This window comes from Strix aluco, chromosome 4 (genome assembly GCF_031877795.1).
Source record: "Strix aluco isolate bStrAlu1 chromosome 4, bStrAlu1.hap1, whole genome shotgun sequence".
NCBI lineage: Eukaryota > Metazoa > Chordata > Aves > Strigiformes > Strigidae > Strix > Strix aluco.
The window spans coordinates 81373773-81394330 of record NC_133934.1 but is presented as its reverse complement, the minus strand read 5'-3'; the positions used below and the strand labels follow the sequence as shown (position 1 = coordinate 81394330).

The 20558-nt window shown below is 46.3% G+C and overlaps 1 protein-coding gene across 1 annotated transcript; it reads right to left on the bottom strand.

Annotated features, from left to right (window-relative positions):
* Nucleotides 1-11710: 11710 nt before the first annotated feature.
* LOC141922377 (E3 ubiquitin-protein ligase RBBP6-like) lies at nucleotides 11711-15860 on the bottom strand. The gene is made up of 3 exons (XM_074821510.1): nucleotides 15597-15860; nucleotides 12550-12649; nucleotides 11711-11924 (listed from the first exon to the last, which is right to left on the bottom strand). Exons 1-3 carry the CDS (start codon nucleotides 15760-15762, stop codon nucleotides 11840-11842), a joined length of 351 nt encoding a protein of 116 aa, XP_074677611.1. The 5' UTR covers nucleotides 15763-15860; the 3' UTR covers nucleotides 11711-11839.
* Between the last annotated feature and the right edge of the window lie 4698 nt (nucleotides 15861-20558).

Genomic DNA, 20558 nt, shown 5'->3' with positions numbered 1-20558 from the left:
TTTTAAAAATAGGGTTTCTTAATAAAACACACACTTATTTTAGTGGAATTATATAACTGACTTCTTTAAATATAATCACTGGAATATTAAGCCATGAATGAAAAATCCAAAGCCCTGCCGGTAACACCAGTTCAGGGCCAAAGCAAGCGCACAGACCCAGATTTGCTGGTGGGCTGGACAGGCTGCAAGGCACTCAGGAAAGCCAGCAAGAGAATTCCCTTCCACCACCTTCTGTGTGCCTGCAAAGGACAAGTGTTTGGATTGTTTTGCTGGATGTGGCAAGAATGCTTGTTCAGGGCCAAAGCGCGCGCAGAGCCCCAGGTTTGCTGTTGGGCTGGAGAGGCTGCAAAGCGCTCAGGAAAGCCAGGCAGAGAATACCCTACTCTCACGGACACAGGATTTCTTAAAACAAGCCCATTTATTGGATTTTGAGATGCAGAGGCTATATGGAGATGCAGAGGCTGCGTGGGAAGCGGTGACCTGGCTTCTGCTCGTCACGGGGCAGAGGAGGAAGCACAGCCACGTTCTCCGGCAGGTGCTCCCCGGGGATGCAGGAGTGCCTCGCTGGCAGATCCTCCACAGTGCCCAGCTCTGGTGGAAGACGTGCCTGAGGGGTGGTCTCAGGGGCACGAGCAGCAGGCCGTTGGTGATGTTGTTCTTGGGGGTGCTCAGGTGTTCATAGGCGCTGCCCCATCCCTAGGCTGCATGCATCCCTGTCAGAAAGGAGTTCTTGGGAAGGGCTTGGCAGATGCAGCGGGGGTCCCCACTTGAGGGTTGGCTTGAGCCAAGGTGCCATTGGGGTCTGCTTTGCCCTCCCAGTCATCCTCCTCTCCCTCCTCCTCAGCATCGCAGGAGCTTCCCCGCTGGCTGCCGCTGTCACAGTCAGCGCTCCTCCGCCTGCGCAGCCAGTAGAGCTCAAGGAGCAGGAGCAGGGTTTTGTCAGAGGCCCAAAACCACCGGTGCTGGCAGACAGCAAGGCGCATGCCTTCCGGAATGAGGCCGCATGACTCCTGGCTCCTCTGCTCCATCTGCTCCAATGAAATTCCTAGGAAAGCCACCAGTTTGCAGTCCAGCTTAACATCTCCCCGTGTACCCACAGGAGATAAACAAAAGAGGAGCTGAAGACAATTTCTCTCCCATATCTCCTCCCAAGTGCTTTGAGGTAACGGTTACAATCAGAACAGGGACACGCAGAAAATCCAGCAACTAGACCTCTTCAGGTTCTGGCCTCCTCACGGCTGTCAGGAGGTGAAGGGTGTCACTGCAGAGAAGCTTCAGTGAAAGAGACACCTGCTCCTCAGCAACTGCTGCCAAATTGTAACTCTCAGTCAACTGTAACCTCTGACCTAGTTGAGCTAGTAACCTACATATGGAACTCCTCTCCCTCCTAACCCCTGGAATCATCCCATCCACCTGGAGAGGGAAGTGGAGATCCTCCTGATTCCTCTAGACAGCCAGCGTCTCCGTTACAGACATGTAAAGCAGTTACCTGGAAAACAAACGCCTGCGCTCCTTTGGAGTCTTTTTAGATTCCATCCGTTCCTGAACGATCTGTAAACTCATCGAGTCTGGACTTCTTCTTTTCCCTGTTAAAATAAATTTGACCTTTATTACGATTACAGCTTGACCTTTATTGCAAAAGAGACACCAAGAAACAACATGGCCAATAGGAGGAAATGCATGCTGCTTGCAGATGCAAAGGTGGACGTGCTATTTAAGCAAAACCAGTTTAGAATTCCTGCAAGTCTTAGGGGAAGTTCCAGGATGACATTCGTCTTGGTTTAGTTTTGCATGTTCACCATCCGCACCGAGAAAGTCTATTGGAGCAAACACTCTGTGAGTTTTGCTGATGTCAGATGCACTCGAGTGTAACTGCCATCCGACAGGCCATCGAAACACAGGCATGAAAAACAGCCCAACTTCATTGAGTCAACCCCCCACTCTTCCTTCTTTAAGTCTCGTTGTGCTCTGTCAAACTCCTCCCTAGACAAAGGAGGCCAAAGGCACCCTGCTGTGTCACAAAATCGCAGCAGGACCAGGGGAGCAACGGTCCCCCTGTCCTCGGCTCTGGTGAGGCCGCACCTCGAATACCGTGTTCAGTTTTGGGCCCCTCACTACAAGACAGACACTGAGGGGCTGGAGTGCGTCCAGACAAGAGCAACGAAGGTGGTGAAGGCTCTACAGAACAAGTCCTGTGAGGAGCGGCTGAGGGAACTGGGGGTGTTTAGCCTGGGGAAGAGGAGGCTGCGGGGATTCCTCATCGCCCTCTACAACTCCCTTAAAGGACGTTGTAGCAAGGTGGGTGTTAGTCTCTTTTCCCAAGTAACAAGCGATAGGAGGAGAAGCAACGGCCTCAAGTTGCACCAGGGGAGGTTTACATCAGCTATTGGGGAACATTTATCCACTAAAAGGCTTGTCAAGCATTCGAACAGGCTGCCCAAGGAGGTGGTTGAGTCACCATCCACGGGTAGATGTGGCGCTGAGGGACATGGTTTAGTGGTGGACTTGGCAGTGTTTGGTTAACGGTTGGACTCGATGATCTTAGAGGTTTTTTTCCAACCTCAGTGATTCTACAATTCTCCAAAGGAGGTTCTTGTGTCATTGGGATGGCATTTGAATGAGCCTGGAACTGCTGCTGGTCCTCAAGCTGGTGACGTGTCTGCAGGAGCTGGGGCATATCCTGGAGGAGGGAGAGTGCACCCAGCAGATGGAGGCTGCCCAGGTGGAAACTGAGGAAGAAATGGTTGTGGTGGTACCCCCGGGGGAAGAGGAAGGGCGGGGTGTGGTGGAGGATACAAGGGAGGTGGAGGCACAAGCACAGAGAGTGGTGTTGATGTTGGTAGTGCTGGGGCCTGAGTCCTCTGGGTACGTTCACTGTGCGGGTGTCCTCGATTTGAGCTTCTAAAGAAACCCCAAAACACCAGTCACTGCTTGTTACACTCTGCCCTGATTTTAAAGAGGAAAGTGAATGGAGGAGGAGCGTGGTGGCGAGCACTTCTTGTTCTCAACTTAAGCATTTTTCTCCCTGCTTTTTGTTCATTTGAGACTACGCTCATTTCTTGGTCCTCAGACTTGCCTTCCACATCCTCACCCCCAACAAATCCCTCACTCTTCCCTTCTTATGGTCAGTTTGGCAACTGTGGCCGGAGGCTGCCCGTGCTAAAAGAGACACGTGCCAAGCGCTCTTCTGCCACACCTTGACACGCTTAATACTTCACATTTCTGATCTTCAAAGTACTGCACAGACATTAACTCATCCTCTCTCAAACTTCTTTTAACATCTTCCACACACGCTTCCTAGGTTGTTGCCTCATGGTGACGTCTTTGGCCCGTTCTTGGCCCTGAATTGTTAGTTTTTGCTTACTGAACTTGAGGTTTTAGACAAACTGTGGGATGGACCCCGGTTTTTGTTTTGACTTATCTTTAAGATTTTATACACACAATTCACCCTTACAATCTATCTAGAACACATAGATACCAAGAGGAAGGACTAACGACGCTGCAATAAACCAAAAGAGACTCCTCTCTCTCCAACCGAGAGAAAGCAGCTTGGCTACTTGAGATGACTAAATAGTAAAATAACAGCCTTGCCTTTTCCAATAGTTTGCTCAATCAGTATTAACTAAGTTGTTAAAAAAAGAATATTGGAGGATGATTTCTATTGGGAAATCAATTTCTTCAGCCCTATTCAGTAATCAAGAGGGTGCCTTTCCATCTGATCCTTTAATTATGTTTCATTTTTACATGTAATTATGATTGCCTCGGAAAGACTTCATTCTTCAGAGTCCTCTTTTCAATCACGTACTGAAGTTTTATTTTAAATAATCTTCCTGAGAGCACAGATCCCCTTTGTGAAGGCCAATTCAAATAAAGCCATTTAAAAATTAATTACCACATGTATTCTCCACAACGATCTGTGCATACTTATTCCCTTATAAATCAGCTGTTGTGTCCGTTATGTGTTACGGCCTCGTTTAACAGGTTACAAGCAGCAATATATTGAATTTCTGTAGCATACTTACACTTCCCAGTCTGGTCTGCCACTTGCCGAGCGAATTTTGCCGGCTCTCACTGGATGACCTTTTGGCATGGGGAGAGAAAAAAAATCCCTTTCAGTTTACCTGAAGATAATTTTTTTAAGAGAAATTTGTAAGTTACGGTTACTTACCAGTTGTGGGTATCGATCTTCCTTGGTACCCCAGAAGACTCGGCAATGCTGGCTGTCTCAGTCCAGGAACCAGATAGCCCTTGTGAATCAGTGCAAACAGTTGGAAAATAAGCTCTACTAAAATACGAGAATCACTGCATATGGTGGAAGAAAACCTACCTTCTCTTCCCGCAAACCGTGGATTGACAGGGGGGAAGATTGAGCACGTCCCGTGGCAGCCACCAGCGCACCAGGACGGGTAAGAGCCATGAGTCCTGGTGGATGTGCTGGTGGCTGCTGCTGCTGTTGCCTCTGTTTACGGATCACCTGTGCACACCCAGTCCCATTTTTGAAGTTGTTCACAGCCTAGAGGCAGAAAAACATTTACAAAGAGGTAACATGAACCTTCTGTAGCTCTAGGAACAAAAGCCTCCACGGAGTAAAATTACTTGTGTATTCCCGTATATACTATCCATCCTAAAATAAACCAACATACGGATATATTCAGTTTAGGTATCAGGAAGAAATTCCTCCCTGTGAGGGTGGGAGACACTGGCACAGGTTGCCCAGAGAACCTGTGGCTGCCCCCTCCCTGGAAGGGTTCAAGGCCAGGTTGGATGGGCCTTTGGGCAACCTGGGCTAGTGGAAGGTGTCCCTGCCCGTGGCAGCGGGGTTGGGACTGGATGGGCTTTAAGTTCCCTTCCAAGCCAAACCCTTCTGTGATATATGAACACATCCCATTAAACACTGACATTAACGATTGGTAACTCAGAGTATCTGTATGTACAGTACTTCAGTGTTAACACTGAATTTGAAACTGAGGCAATCCTGTTAAACAAAAGCGTGACCTGAATTTGCCAGCTTGTCTCTCAAGAGTTGTCAGCTTCTGTAACAACAGGTAACGTATCTGCAAAGTAAATTTAGCCTTATTCCATTTAGCCTCCTTGAAGGAGATGTAAAGTAGTATTTTCTTCCCTTTCACCTAATTGACTGACTAGACTTTTCTTACAAACAGTTTATCTAAAAGTCACTGCATTACCTGGCGTAGGCACTTGCTGGCAACTAAAGTGTCGGGAGAAACACCTGCCTGATGACATGTTGGGCATGTATGTTCCTCGCGTTCCAGTAATGACGTTCTAATACCTGAGTATAATCAGAATCATCAAAATAGGTTTTAGCTAAACTAAGGACATTGTTTGGGTTATAATCAATTATAAAGGCCTGTAGATGGTTAATGGGTGAATATGGTCCTGAACTGAGAGCATGAAGCTATAAATGTTCAGCAGTGTAAAAAAATTCTAGTATGCAGGAAATAGCTGCCCAGTTTTGATATTTCACTGTTGTAACATTTGAAGATGTAGAGTGGGCCGTGTCTTGATGTTTTGACTAGTCTTTTCTCCACTGTCCAGCACAGTGAGAAGTCACCAACCTCAAGGTTCATGAATAAGACACATCTCCAAAAACCATTAGTACGTTCAAGTTCTCACGGTTTTAACCAACTCTCCCGTGGAGAAGAATGTGGATTAAATGCCTAACGAGCCATTTGCTGCAGACCACAGTAAGTCACCAGCGTTGGCTCTATAGTTTTGTATGAGAGAAAGGACTGTGCACAAACTAAATGCATTTGATAACTAATACTGTAATCAGCTGCAGCATTACGCACTCTTCTCGTACTCATCCTTCTGCATGGAAAGAGGATTTAACTAGATGCATAAAAAGGGAAAAAAGCCTTCTGCCTTTGGTTTTTCCTTTCTACAGGAAGAGTCCTTTCCTATTCGGGGTATACTGAAGTATTAAACAGAGCTGGTAACAAAGGAATGTTATGATCTTTCTGCTGTCTGAAGATCAGGTGTGATGTTTTGAATTAGCAAACATGGGAGTAACACTTACATTCGTCACAGTAACTGTTTCCACAGCAGGGAATAATAACTGCATCGGTCATGATTTCTTTACAAATGCAACATAAGAGCTCCTCTGGAATAGGGTCGTCTGAGGAAAAGGACGAAGAGGATGGCTCCGCTGGTAAAAAGGGAGGCTTTTCCTTCTTTCCTCTGGCATAAGCTTCCCTGGAGGGGGGATGGGGAAGGAAAAAGAAAAAAAGTTAAAGATGGGTAAAGGAGAACTTTCCCAAGCTTTGGATTTTATCCAATGAAGACAGTAGGTGGCATTCTCACTCCACATTAGCCTTCAAAAATACAGGCATTTAGTTTAAACTACTTTTCACTAGAAAAGGAAGGGGGGAACAATTTTCCTTCTGCAGAACTCTTCCATTCATTGGATCAACTAAGAAATTAGCTCAGCCTAGAGAAATCATTTTCTGACAGCTAGAAACCAGGTGAAATGAATCCCACCCCTCCTTTGCCAGAGGGTAAATGTAAATCGCAGGCTCAGGATAAAGTCAGTCTCTGTGTAATTATGTTTTATAAATGGAAGAAGTCTATGTTACAGCTTCCACAAAAGGAGATCCATGACAGAAAAACAGAGCTGCTACCGAGTGCATTTTAAAACAGCCACTCTTGTCAGCACACAGCAGGATTTTCTTAGTTTACAGCAGCAGGAAAACATCCCTCTGCTTCACACATGGGATCTGATAAATGTCAGAGGGAGAGGGAATCTCAGTCCAACAGCTATTTGTTAAATTCTGCAAGAAGCCTTAGCAAGATAAAACAGAAGCAAAAGGAGCTTTCAAAAAGAATGACGCCACTGTAAACACGACTGAACTGTTTTGCAGAAATACGGATTCTTACCATACCACAAGCTTAACCAACGTTCAGGGGCGTGAACAGCAGGACTGTCCTATTTTAATATTAGAAATCATCACAGGTTTTAAGGTTAAGATACAATGACAGTGCTTCTTCCCCCGTAATTACAGACGCTGGCCAGCTTGGTGGCATTGCCACTCAGACACTGACACGTGGCTTCTCTCCTTCACTTTTTGGTCAGACCAACTAATTCCATACTCACGCATTAATAATTGGTATTGCATATCTTCCAGTCTTTGTTAGCATAGCGCCCTTTGTATTGGGATCTTCCACCTCCACCATGAAACTCCTGGGAATTCCTGTGCACTTTTTAAGTCTGGGAACAGACTGAAAATTACTGTCCTGTTAAGAAAAGAAATGCAGACATAGCTCATCTTAAGACCCACACTTAAAATGACATTTCAACCACTATTTTAAGCAGGAAAAGCCTTTAATCCTCTCCGTTTACCTAGCCTAAGGGTTGCTCAACTGAAATACTCTTTTTCCTAAATGAATATAGCCAGGATGCTCCAAAGGCTCGAGCAGTGTTCTGAACTCAGTCGACATTCTTTGGCTCAACTTCAGGGTCCTTAAGGGTGAAATATCCCTCAGCTCCCCATCCCCTCAGAGGAGAGGCACAAACCCCCTCCTCCTCCTCCAAAGCGCAGTTCAGGAGGGAGAGCTTAATGCAGGGCTCTGGATCGGCCACTGGGGAAACTGATATTCACCACCTACAGATGAAGGTTGAATTCAGAGCTGATGCACGTACGTTCAGTGAGTAATGTTAAATGGCATGAATACTCAACCAGAGACTTGTGTAATTATAACACGCAAATATTCAATAGATGGGGTCAAGAGAAACGTCTTCTTGTTCTACAAAATACTAAAAACTGCAAACTCTCATTAAAAAGAGTTAAGACGAGAAAAATTTGCAGTAACATTGAAATATATAAAAATATACATTAAAGTTCATAGAGAAAGATCTGTAGACATATATAAAGACTATGACCTCGAAGAAAGAAAATTTCCCATTGAAAATTCCAGCTTTCCCTGGAATTTTGAAGGGCTTTGCACCACTGCCATAGAACCTCTGTATTTCAGCCCAAGAGAAACAATTCGTAATAGGGGTATTCATGTAATTGCTGCGTAACTGCCAAGGTAAAACAAGTAAAAACCAAGTGACACCAGAAGCCCCCCACAATCTTACCCCATTTGTTGGGCAGTTCTTTATATAGTGCCCAGGTTTTCCACAGCGAAAGCAAGTATAGGATGGTGGAGGTGGACCCAAGGGTTTCTTCACGTAACTAAAAGGTTTTGGGGAAAAAAAGAAAATGGTATGTATGCGTCTCTCTTGTTCCAACAACCATCTCTACAATGTTTCCATAGTCTTCAAAGAACAGGTAGGACTATGCCAACACTTACTTGATTGGATCGTACTGACGGCAAGACTGGATCATCATAGCTCGTATTTTATCTTCCTCGGAAGCGTTGGCTTCAGCCAGATTGCTGGTCTGTTTAACAGGTAATTATTGGACACGCACATCAGAAACACATTTAAGCTCCCCCAGCCAAAGACTCACCCAACCCTGTAAAAAGCAGCCCAGCAGTAGCTGAGGTTGCATGAAAGCAGCTGCTTCTATGAGCTAGAGTTGTCCCAGAGATGTTCTGGGGAGCCCTGACGCCATCACATGGTGTCTCTGTGCCTGTTAACCTGCTTGGAAGGAGCATTCTTGGGCACTCAAAACCTGAGGCTCTGTTTGTACCTTACATAAAGACTTGTGCAACCAATCCAAATGTCTTCCAAGCAGGCTGAAGCTCTGCGTAGAAAAAATTACATTATCCAGTATTTTTAAATGGATTCTTGAGCTCCAGAGTATTTGAAGGAGAAAATCTCCGCTGTACATTTAATTGAGAGAGATGCATGCAAGTATCAGTGTTTACATTTTGCAGTGTTAAAAGGACATACAACTTAAGAGTCAGGGAAGTTGCTTCTGCTCACCGAAATTCAGCTTCAGACACAGAAGCATTAAGAGGAATCAAGCTTTTTATAATTCCTCAGCAAGACAAAAGATTCTTTTCAGCAGAAATCGGACCATCGTGTGCTGTAGGCAGCCCAAACTGCACGTCCCCTGCCTACTCACTTCTTCACGTTAAGTGATTTAACTATGGTCAGCACAACCTGCAGGTTTTTTTCCTGTTTGCTGTGTCCTTCTAACACACAACTTGTAATAGAAACCTTACGCAGAACTAGACCTTCAAATTATCGAAGCCAGCTGATTTTTTGTAAGTAGCATTTGTTCAAATGTTCTCATTACACACTAGTCCAGATCCCAGCAGGGTCTAAGGGAGGGATGTAAAGGATACGGACCTCCAAGCACCCATCATTCAGAGCAACCACTCATGGTTTTGATTTTATATGCATTCATTCGCAAAAGCAACCCACTAGTTTCAACAGTTTATTAAACGGTTGTTTTATAGACACAACAGGAACATAATCCAGATTGACATCTATGAAACCCCTTCCATTACCATTTACAGAAACCTTTACAGATACTTGACCAATTTGTTTAAACCCAGACAGTTTACAAGACACATCCAAACCGCACAAACCATTACTAGGCACAGACCGTAATTCAAATACGGAATTTCCTACAAGGTAATAATAAAGCAGAAAACTTTTCAACACATTGCCTCCGTGCCAAGCCCGTCTGCACTGAGGAGGTTGGAGTATAACAGTTTGGAGCTGCTTTACGTTACGTTCCTGCATTTTTCTGAAATACGTACATTTTCTCAAAAGCTTAAATGTGTACAGCTCTTGGATGGTTTTTCACATTTTAGAGTCAAACTTCGCATGAGTTTACAGAACCAAGGACATGTTCAGGGACAGCGCTAATGGAGACCAATTTCTTCTGGCGACTACCTTCCAAAGTAACTGTTGGGGTTTTTTCCCCAAATGTACACAATTTAATTCTGCAGTGAGAGAGGGAAGAAGAGAGTGGGAAGAGAGTTCTCGAACTCCAGCTTTCATTTTCAGAAGAAAGAACTAGCCCCTCTGCATGAGGCCCTGCCTTCTCTATTCTTTAAGACCAGTAATTTGACAGGCTCACACTACGCCTTTTCACAAAGTGCAACCACTAGTGCTTTCCCAGACAAAGTTACACATTGTTGAGCAAAAAATGCAAGCAGTTCCATAGCAAACCATGGCATTACAACAGCTTCAGAAGGCCACCTCTGCTAATACACTGCACTAACACATTGGTATATTCCTGCAAACAATTAGGCACATTTACACAATTTACAGTCTGCGTTCAAACCAATTAGGTTGTGTTGTCCACTCTCCATAGAGTACAAGTTATGAAACTGTGCAGCAATCAGAGAGTGGCTCTATAACTGCAGTGACTAGAAACCCAACAGTAGTCACGCAATTGTCCGTGTTACACAAACGCTTCTATTTTGGCCGGTGCAACCCCCCCCTGAAATGTCCATAACTTGCAGCCAGTTGAATTCTTCTGTGAAAATTGTGTCAGTCTCCAACACAAAATTAACGAAAGCTCTGAGAAACAGTAAACAGCTCCTGAAGTGCTGCTTCTTTATGTCTTGAAGATGAGCAATAGTGCAACATTACGTTGAGGGACTCCCCTTCTATCCTCCCAAACTGGGAACTACTCTTTACGGGATACTATGGAAATATAGACACATTTTAAAGTTAAAACCAATACTGTAAATTATTAAAAATTAAGTTTTGTTCACATTACAACAGTCATCCAGTTATACATCACCATACAAGATTTAAAAATATGAAGCAAGTGGGGTTTTTTGTTGGTGGTGGTGGGGTTTTTTTAAGTCTTTGACAAGAATATACACATACCTTAATGAGCTGGGCCAGAGGAGTGGGTGCAGAAGAGTCCTCAATCTGTTCACAAAAAATTAAACACATATTCAAGTTGTACAATCAAAACATAGCAAAAGTTAACCTCTACTGTAGCCTGAAAGTCTGCACTATATCCTCCGAGTGTCACGGAAAGAGACATGTCCAACCTAATGTAATTGTATTGGTTCAAAACAAAGTCCACACCTATGACAGCTTCAGAGGGCCTACGTGGTTCATGAGAAGAAGCTAAACTCGGTGTGCTGGGTTTTAGATATTTGCATTTGCAGACAAACTATGAAACTAAACCGTTTCATCGGATAAAATGGAAAGATCAAAGGCAGAACTTAGGAATGCCACGTCAGGTAGCAACAACATTTAAACTCACAGCAATCCGTTAGAGACCTTTAAGCACTCAGAGAAGGCCAAACAATATCACTTCAGTTATACAGCTTTAGGAACAAATACCCAAGTATTTCAGGACACGAAAAGGAATCTTAGCTGCACAGAACTGTCCTCAAAACGTATGGGATACGTTGATTTTGGGATTTGTTGGAACCACCAAGTCAAAAGTAAGAAACAGTACCAAGTGGAACAACAATGGTTTCTCAGTGCGTTTTGATAACATCTTCCAAAACTGTTAGGCAAAGAAAGTATTTAAAAACAAAAGCTAAGTGATACAATGTGAAAATGGCAAAAAATACACTCCAAACAATTTTAATTGCAAGAAACAAAGAGCACACGACAGCCTATACAAACATACTAGCTCTAGACAGACAGATGTAGAACACAGCACCAATTGAATTGTGCAAACCTTGAACCTACCTGATCTAAAACCAATCCTACATTATCTGTACAACACAAAGTCATTCAGGAAATATTCCAGCATATTCAATATGAAACACAATGCATCACTAGCCACAAATACCAATATTCACATTAGAACTGTGCAAATGATGGCATTACTCAGTTTTCACTGTGCTGTGAATCAAATACATGGTCTCTACAACATGTACTATGTCTTACTGCAGAACAGATTAAGTTAATGTTTGGGAGATTAATACGATGCTGCGTTGTTTAGAATTAAGTACAATGTGTAGGAAAAAAGTGTGAGATTGTGTTTTTACATACCGCTTTTGGTGTTCCACTTGCTGGCTCGGTTCGAGTTCTAGAGGAAGAAATAAAGGTGATGAGAACTTAGAACAAAGCACTTGTACCCAACCAAAAGCAGTGAAAACAGATTATAAAACCTAAACATCAAGGCATTATGTTCTGATAGTCTAGTGAATGTGGAAATGTATTTGTATACATAAACTGTTCTCTCTTGGCACATTCAGTGCAACTTAAAAAAAAAAAAAAATCCCATTTCTAGTTTGTCAGCAATTACTGTAAGACTTACAGCTCTAGAACACAACAGTGCCAGAGGAAGTCCTCAGATATTTTGACTCTGCTGTGTAAGCATCAAAACGATGAAGTCTGTGCTACAGCTTTGTGCTCTTAAATAATCAACCATCCAAATAGCGACCCTTGGTCTTTCCTCTGTAGCCAGTATGCCAGAAAGCCAGATCTGAGGCATAAGAATACCTGCCATATCCCACCCCGCCTCCCCCAAATGCAAGACACAGTCAAACACTGACAGACTCTTCTGAGATGGGAACACGCGTATCTCTCTTTACTGTAAAAGCAGTAAAAAGAAGAAAGATACACTCCGAATGCCTCTGTAAACTAATCTCCATAAAAAAAGTTAACACACTGCAACCCCTCACAGACTACAATGCTTTATGGGTACTTACATAACTCGTGTTTTGCTGGTAGTTTTAACTCCTCTAACAGGGACTCTTCTAACAATCACTGAGGAGTTCCTAGGAATCAGGGTGTTATCATCTGTGTATTCTGAAAACAACACCAATACCGAAGAAAACATCAGTCAGTTCGTAAGAATGTATATTAATATGCAATTACATAGCACCTGAGAGAACCCCTTCACAGACATAAAAGCAAAATTTTATATGTAACATGACACTTCTGTCATCTCAACACACTAACAGAACCTGTCAAGAAGTCTTCAGGTTTGAGAATCAAACACCAGCAGCAAAACCTTTTCCATTCTTTTCAAACAGCTTGGATGCCAGCAGCAAAATGGTCTCAAAGGTCACTAAAAGAGAGTCTGCTCATGCATGAGGTTCTTTCCTGACCTAGCTCAAGTTGCTTTTGCTTCTGTTAGGCTACAAACCCGAGAGATCTTTGGAGAGAAACAAACCACAGCAAAGTCTCACCTGCATAAACCAGAGTCTAAAGTCTGACCAGCTTGCCCTGAAACAAAGCAGGCGCTCGGCTGAAGCATGAAAACTCTGCGCCTCTGCTTTCCGAGCTGTTCACTAAAAACGATTCCCCTGTGCTGCGAGTGCTGGGGACTGACAGAACACAGAAGAGAGCCGCCAGCTCTCTGTTTCTCGGGGCTTCATCCATCGACAGCCACACTGTCAGCTGCTCAGTGCTGTACATGCGAATGCAAACGGAACTGGCAGTGCTAGAATTTGGATCACAGAAACCTGAGGGGTTTTTTGAGCTTGCTTTCACACGGAGGGCAGAACTGGCTCCAACTAAAGTGGTATCTCCTCTCTTAAGCTAATCATCTAGTTTGAATAAGCCAAAGGGACGTGAATTCTTTCCATTCACTTTTTGCAGAGCAGAGAGACTCAAATGAAATTAATTACGAAGACAAGTCTTCTGAAAAGCCTTTTGAAACCAGTGTGTGCCTGAAGGTCTCCATGCTTTGCCTTGGCTTACACCGTGTTCGTCTTTTGAAGAGGAGGAGCTACCTGAGGCACTTTGACTGAGTAAGCCTCAAATGTAAAGATCTCTCCATGAGTGAGCCTCAAATGTAAAGACGTCTCCATGAGAATGGTTTATATATTGTACTTACGCAAGCTGGATATGACTAAACGTTTTAAAGCACCATCAGCAGCCATGCCCTGTAATCTGCCTACAGTTTTACCTATTAAAAGCCCTTACCTTTGGAGGCAGAATCAGAACAATGGCCCGAAAGCCAAAGTTGCTGTGAAAGTACTAATGACAAAACCCAAAGCTTTTACAGAAGTCATACCCTGAAACCAACGCCTAGAGCTCTGCTCAAATGGGGAATCTCACCATTACACAGCCACCTGTCAGGAAAGGCCTGAGACGGGACTTTTTGATGTCGGAGGAGCTCAAACAGCACTGAGGCTGACAAGCAATGGGGAGATGATGGCAGCGGCAGCTCTGGAAGCCCAAAGCAGCTGTTTCCACCTGCTGAACGGAGTCATGCAGAGTGTTCTTTCTGGTCCAGATCACAAACCACTGGACTGAGATTTCAGAGGCACAGGATAAGTAACAGTGGCTCCACAAAAAGGCAGGAGTTTGCTACGCCTGTGCCCAGCTGAGGGTTGTGGTAGGTCTGCAGAAGATTGCAGGTGGCAGCACCTCTCCTCGAGGGAGGCTGTGTATATGAGGACAGCAACCAGTGCACTTATTCGCCAATTCTGCAAGCCTGCAGAGGTCAGCTGGAACATGCACAACAGGTGTATGATGCAAAAAGAGGAATGGGTCCTCTTTTTGTATTTTATGACAATTCATTGACCATTAGAAGAGAAGCATTGACATCTGCCTTCTGAACAGACTGTCCTTGCATGCAGATATATATAGATAGAGAGAGGGATGCTTGTTTTCAATCTGCTTGTGAAGTGCACAGGGAGTGCCTCCAGCCATCTAATACCAGACTGATAGAAAAATGAATTCCCCTTAAAAGTCAATCAGTACACATTTAAATGGATCAACTGAAAACTGAAGAGTGACAATAACCTGGTGAAGTAAAGGCTTTATTTGCACAGGACACTTATCACGGCACATATTTGTATGTGGGACTTGAAGTATCCCACCAGCTGGGTCACTGAGGCAGAGAATTTGTGGAAGAGGGTTTACAAACAGCGGAGTATGCTGCCGAGGTAGTTCTGTGAAGGGACCTGACACCTGTTGGCTTTCATACATTCATTTTTCCTTCACGTTCATTTTGGTGATGAAATCTGTGTCAATGATGAAATCTGGTGAAGTCAAACAATGTAGACTTAAAAGTTAACTGTTTTGTTTTTAAAAAGGAAAGGACTAAAGCTGGAGCATTATTCCTGAAGTCCCCGGAAATTTCTGTTTGCTCGCTTTGAATTTAACAGCTTCCAGCTTAGTCTAAGAGCTCTCAGACAAAACTGGCATCTGCCAGCAGGAGCCTGTTCCCCGCAGGCAGCAACATCCCATGTAGCTGCGGGGCCCTGGCAACTACCAGTGTCACTCTGCCTCGCCACGACTCCACATCTGCAGATTGAGCAGCGACATCACGCTCAACAGGGCTACTTTTCACGCTTGTCCAAGCAGAGCTCCAACAGAAATGTTCAACAAAGCTGGAGCCAACACCATTGTTGATTCCTACTCCCTTCTCGCACAAAACTTGTTTTACTGCCAGTGATGGCCAGTAAGTGGCTACTGGGCTTTTGCAAGCACTAGACGTTGCACATCGACCACGTAGTCTTCTACGCCCAGCTCCGTGTCTAACAACAGATCGGAACGGCTCTGTGAGGTCCCCACACAAGCCACAGCTACCGATGGTGGCCGAATCGCACTGTCCCTTCCCACACCACTGAATCGCTGGCGCCGCTTGCCCTCCCGGTTCCCCGCACGCCGGCGGGACGGGCCCCAAGCTGACTCACGCCACGTGGGAACAAGCCACAGAGAGCAGAGTGTGGCTCCCACAGGCCACGGCCGCCGCCAGCCGGGCAGTGCCCGAGGCCCCGTGCCTACCGCCCCCACGCACCTTCTCTGGTCTGGGCGTTCATTATCTGCAGCTCGCAGTTGGCCACCTTCAGCTTCTGGCGGCCCATGATCTGACGCTTGAGGTCGCCCAGGGTGATGTTGAGGCCGCTGAAGGTGACCGTGTCGTAGTGCAGCAGGGAAGAGAACTTATAATGCACGCACGGCATGGCTGATGTTCCACTTACTGGCTCGGTTTGAGTTCTAGAAGAAGAAATAAAGGTGATGAGAACTTAGAACAAAGCACTTGTACCCAACCAAAAGCAGTGAAAACAGATTATAAAACCTAAACATCAAAACACTATGTTCTGATATGTTCATTATGTTCTGACGGTAAGGACTTTGTGAGTCCCAGCCGGGAATGGCCTAACAGGCCCATGTGGGCCTAGGACTCAAAAGATGGTGCAAGTCCATCACAGAGAACGGGATTTTGCCATCTGCGTGCCAGTACAGGCATCCAGAAGGTAACTGCTGCCTTTATGACACTCTTCAGCAAAAATGTTTATTTTGTTTGGTGCTTCCAAGCTTACGCCAAGCGAATACGGCCAGTGGGTTCCTCTCTCTCCGAGGGCCATCTATTCAGAAGATGAAAAGCCAGGAAAACAATCCCCCGTCTCCGCAAAAGGAGGCTGGTGCTCTGTGAGGAGCCAGGGCTCTGACACGTGTACATTGACCCTCCTGCTCCGAGGGGGAGCCACTGCCCACGGCTGGGCCACCCGCCGCCCCGCGCTCCGCCTCAGGGACTTCACCTCGAGGAACAGCTCTGGCTTCCACAGTTATTAACCTCAGCTACTACTGCTGTGCTTGTCAGAAACCATGCCGGGACACAACTACTGAACAAAACTGACCCGAGTAAGCAGGCGACATTTTGATGGGGCTTTGGAGCCCAACAATAATTAATTGGTCTCTTCCAAGCCCACCAAACCCTTAAGCACACGAACCATTTTACTGAGGTGATAACCACGGGAGGGAGAGGCCACAGTCTCTCCAAATCACCTTGTATCTTTGCTGAAAAATCTGCAGGACCCTTTCAGCCCTGGCCATCTGACCTCAGTGAGACCACCACTCACCTTGTCCCACGGACGCACCGCTCACATTCACCTGGGTTTTGTTTCAAAAGCTTCACACTACTTCCTTTACTCTTTGTCTCACCTGACTGTTGAACCTTTGTCTAACCTCACTGTTTGGCTGCTCTGAAACTCACAACCTGCAGCTCTGAAGCCGGACAACAACAAGGGGAAGGCCTGAGGCCAGCGGCCCTGCTCCCAGCACACGTCGTCACCGCGGCGCAGGGGCCCGGGATGCGCAGAGTTGCCGGGTTCAAGGTGCCGACCTGCACCCGACGGCTCCCCCCGGCCAAACCCTTTACCCAGAACCACCGCTCTGCCTGCGCCAAGCACTGGGAAACACCTTCAGGGCTTCCAGCTATTTGCCGTGCTCAATTCTGCGTCCTTATTCTTATAGAATTGAAAGGCTGGGGGCCGTGAAACAAGCACGGCCACCCAGTTCACCCAGTTCACGTGCAAGGCGTGACCCCGACTGCACCGCGTCCCCCATGTACCCCCTGCCGCCACCCCCCGGGACCGCGTGGGAGGGACAGCGACCAGACCGGCCCCCGGACCCCACCCCCCTCCCCGGAGCCTGCCCGGACCGGCCCTGGGCCCTCTGAAGCCTCCCCTTGAGCCCCTGCCAGCCCCCAGAGCCCACCCAGACCGGCCCTGGGCCCTCCGGAGTCCTCCCGGAGCAATCCTGGGCCCTCTGGAGCCCCCCTGAGCACCCTGCCCGGAGCCCCCAAGCCCATCCCCGGGCCCCCCGGAGCTCCCCCCCGGCCCCACTCACCACAGCAGCCGGGTCGCCGGGTCCTGATGCTGCTCGCCGTCTCCTCCTCCTCCCTGATCGCCTCCTCCTCCTCCTGGCTGATCGCCTCCTCCTCCTCCTTACGGATCGCCTCCTCCTCCTCCTTACGGATCACCTCCTCCTCCTCCTCACTGATCGCCTCCTCCTCCTCACTATTCGCCTCCTCCTCCTCCTCGCTACTCGTCTCCTCCTCCTCCTCACTACACACCACCTCCTCACTAGTCACCTCCTCCTCCTCAAATGATCGCCGCTGCCCTGGCACTGCTGGTAGCATCCCGGGCGTTACTAGGACACAGCGGGGGCGGGGCTTCACTCAGCCAATGGCGGCAGTGCTGCCCTGGTTGCTAGGAAACCGGGCAGGGGCGGGGCTTCGCTCAGCCAATAGCAGCAGTGCTGCTGCCCAGGTTGCTAGGAGACAGATTGGGGTGGTGCCCTGGTTGCTAGGAAACTGGGTGGGGGCGGGGCTTCGTTCAGCCAATAGCAGCAGTGTTGCTGCCCAGGTTGCTAGGAGCCGGATGGGGGCAGGGCTTCACTCGGTCAATGGCGGCAGTGCTGCCCGGCCTTTATTCTGTCTTTGCTGACTGAACAATCGCAGTGACGGACAAGGAGCCTGCTGAGGTCCTGACCAGACCGACCCTGACAAAGTCTGGCACTCCCACACAGTGAGGGAGCTGTAAACGTCATTCACAGTAAAAGCTGTGGGGAAAGTCACGAATCATCTCCCATTCTGCAAGCCAAATTCTTGACTGTTTTCTCACTACTGCTGATCTAACTGTAAATTGCTTCAAAATAACACTTAAAATTCTTAACTTTTCACACCAGGAATTTCTTCGTGCCGTAAGAGAAGCATTGTGCTGAGAAGGCACTATGAACATACCGCAATATTTACATATATGCATTTTGTCTTCCCTTAGATGAAGTTATTTTGTAATTTGAAACCTTAGTGGAAGGATTTTTGCTTTTATCCTCATCAGACATTTAAGTGCCAGCCCCCTGCTACAGCTGCAGCAGAAGTATTCAAGCTGTTTCAGCACCAAACTAAACTTTCACTTTCCACTTGGCCGTTATTTTTTCCTTCCTCTTAATTTTTATATTTAAACAAACAGTTGAAGTATTTGCTTACCTGGGGAAAAACAGTGCTATCCTTCTCCTGTTATGATAAGCTACTGATCTGAAGGATGAGACCCCCACAAAGTTATTTAGAAGAGTGGGAAGAATTTGAGAGTCATATGTTGGATGTTCTTTGGCTGGCCAAAACTGAGGAGGGGGAAGAAGACCTACAGGGAGCTCAAGGGAAGCACAAGAGAGCATCTGGGAGCCAGCAGCGTGATGGGGGCATAAGACAGCGCTGCACTGCCGTGTGTCAGGCACAGTGTTTTCAGGAACTGCAGAGGAGAGTTAATGCCACTGACGAGAGCACAGCTCGTCTGACGTGGTGGCCCTGCTGGTCCTTCACGTACCGGAAAGATGAACTGTCCCTGGAAGAACTGGCGAGGAGAGCTGCGGGGATCGCTGGGACATGGGAGATGGACATGCGTGCTGACGTCAGCAGTGCGGGATTTGCTTGGGCCAGAAAAGCAAGTGGGAGAAGAGTGGGGTGACTGCTGTAAATGCAGAAGAGGGAAACAACACTTAGGGAGAACACTTACTGAGACTGAAGGGTGTGGGCACCTGAAAAAATGTGTACTGCCTGGCCCTGAGTAACTTTAAGTTGCAAACTGGAAGAAAACTTCTTAATGCTTAGAAGATTTGGGTTCTGCAAGAGCCTTCCAAGGGAAATAAAGGAGGAAGCAACCAGCCAACCCCTGACTGCTCACTATGGAGCTCAGTCACCTTTTGATGGGCCTGGAGATCTCTTCCAGTCTCTCCTTCCTCCAAATTAACTGCCTCTGCGGGCATTGACTTTCAAGATACATGTTCCCTCTTCACTTTTTAATTGCTCTGATGTCTTCTTGTTTGAAACACTGAACAGTTGCTGATCAAGTATTTTGATGGCAAAAAGCGCTATGCTGACAGGATCGTTTCACTTGTGAATTCTGCTTAGGTACCAACTCAGATAATGTGGTTTCATATAGCAAGAATTACACTTTTTAACCAGTTAACAAGCACGGGAAGGACTTTACCATGTTTGAACTCCTCTACCATTACCACTGGCATTGATGCAGATCCCTTGTGTGCAGAGTTCTGCTGTGGAGAGCCTGGGGCGAGGATCCCCATTACATGGTACTGGTCTGAGGGGTTCACCTGGGATGTTCAAACAATTGTGCTTAGCATCAGTTTAGGTTAGAAGAAAGTTTAAAGGCTTCTGAATTCAATGGTTACACACCCTACGGTCCTATAGTGGTATATTAAGATTGCTGTCTTTGGGTTGTGTCAGCAGTGCAGGATTTGGCCATTCCCTACACAAGAAAAGCCAGTAACTGCCCATCTAAAACTCTGCCATGTAATTCAGGGTAGGACTGAATGTTGTCAATGTAAATCTTATATAAAGAACTACCTCTAGAAGTGTTACTTCTTTCTGCAAATTAAAATAATCAATAGCTCTTATCATTTTGAAAAAGAAGAACTTGTTCACAAGAGCAGAAGCCAAAGCATTTGGATAGAGCGGACATGTGCTTGCTGCCAGCGTTGCCCAGGAAACCCCACCAAGAAATCCCAGCAGGTTGGAGTAAATGCCATGTCCTAGAGCGGATACACTGGAGTTAGCCTGCAGTCTTTCAATACCCAAGGATATTCCTTCAAATTTCCAGCATCAACTTCACAATCTATAGAATACTCAGTACACTTCAGCCTCAAAGTCAGTTGTTATTACAGTGCAAGGAGGCCAAAACTGTTGGTCCTTAACAGTGATGAGAAAAAGGATCATTACCACACCACTTCCCAAAATACCGCTACTCTGAAATTTGCCTACAGCTACTGCTTCACTCCAACTTCCCTTAAGAAAAAAATTCTGCCATTCTTCTAGCACTTGCTCTAGCCACAGGCACAAACAATACTTTCTTATTCCTCATGGATCAAACTTTTATACTTAGCTTGGCTTTTTCACCATCTGTAGTCAGGTTCCTGATAAGCAGTAAAGCACCTTTCTTGCAGGCACTCCCCTCTTCTC

Bases quoted from the DNA above. Each gene is read 5' to 3' on its own strand.
- LOC141922377 (XM_074821510.1), bottom strand. From the start codon at position 15,762: ATGCCGTGCGTGCATTATAAGTTCTCTTCCCTGCTGCACTACGACACG. The intron at 12,650-15,596 runs GTGCGTGGGGGC...TGTTGTTTTCAG, and splicing joins GAACGCCCAGACCAGAGAAG to AATACACAGATGATAACACC. The intron at 11,925-12,549 runs GTAAGTACCCAT...TTCTTCCTCTAG, and splicing joins ACCAGCAAAACACGAGTTAT to AACTCGAACCGAGCCAGCAA.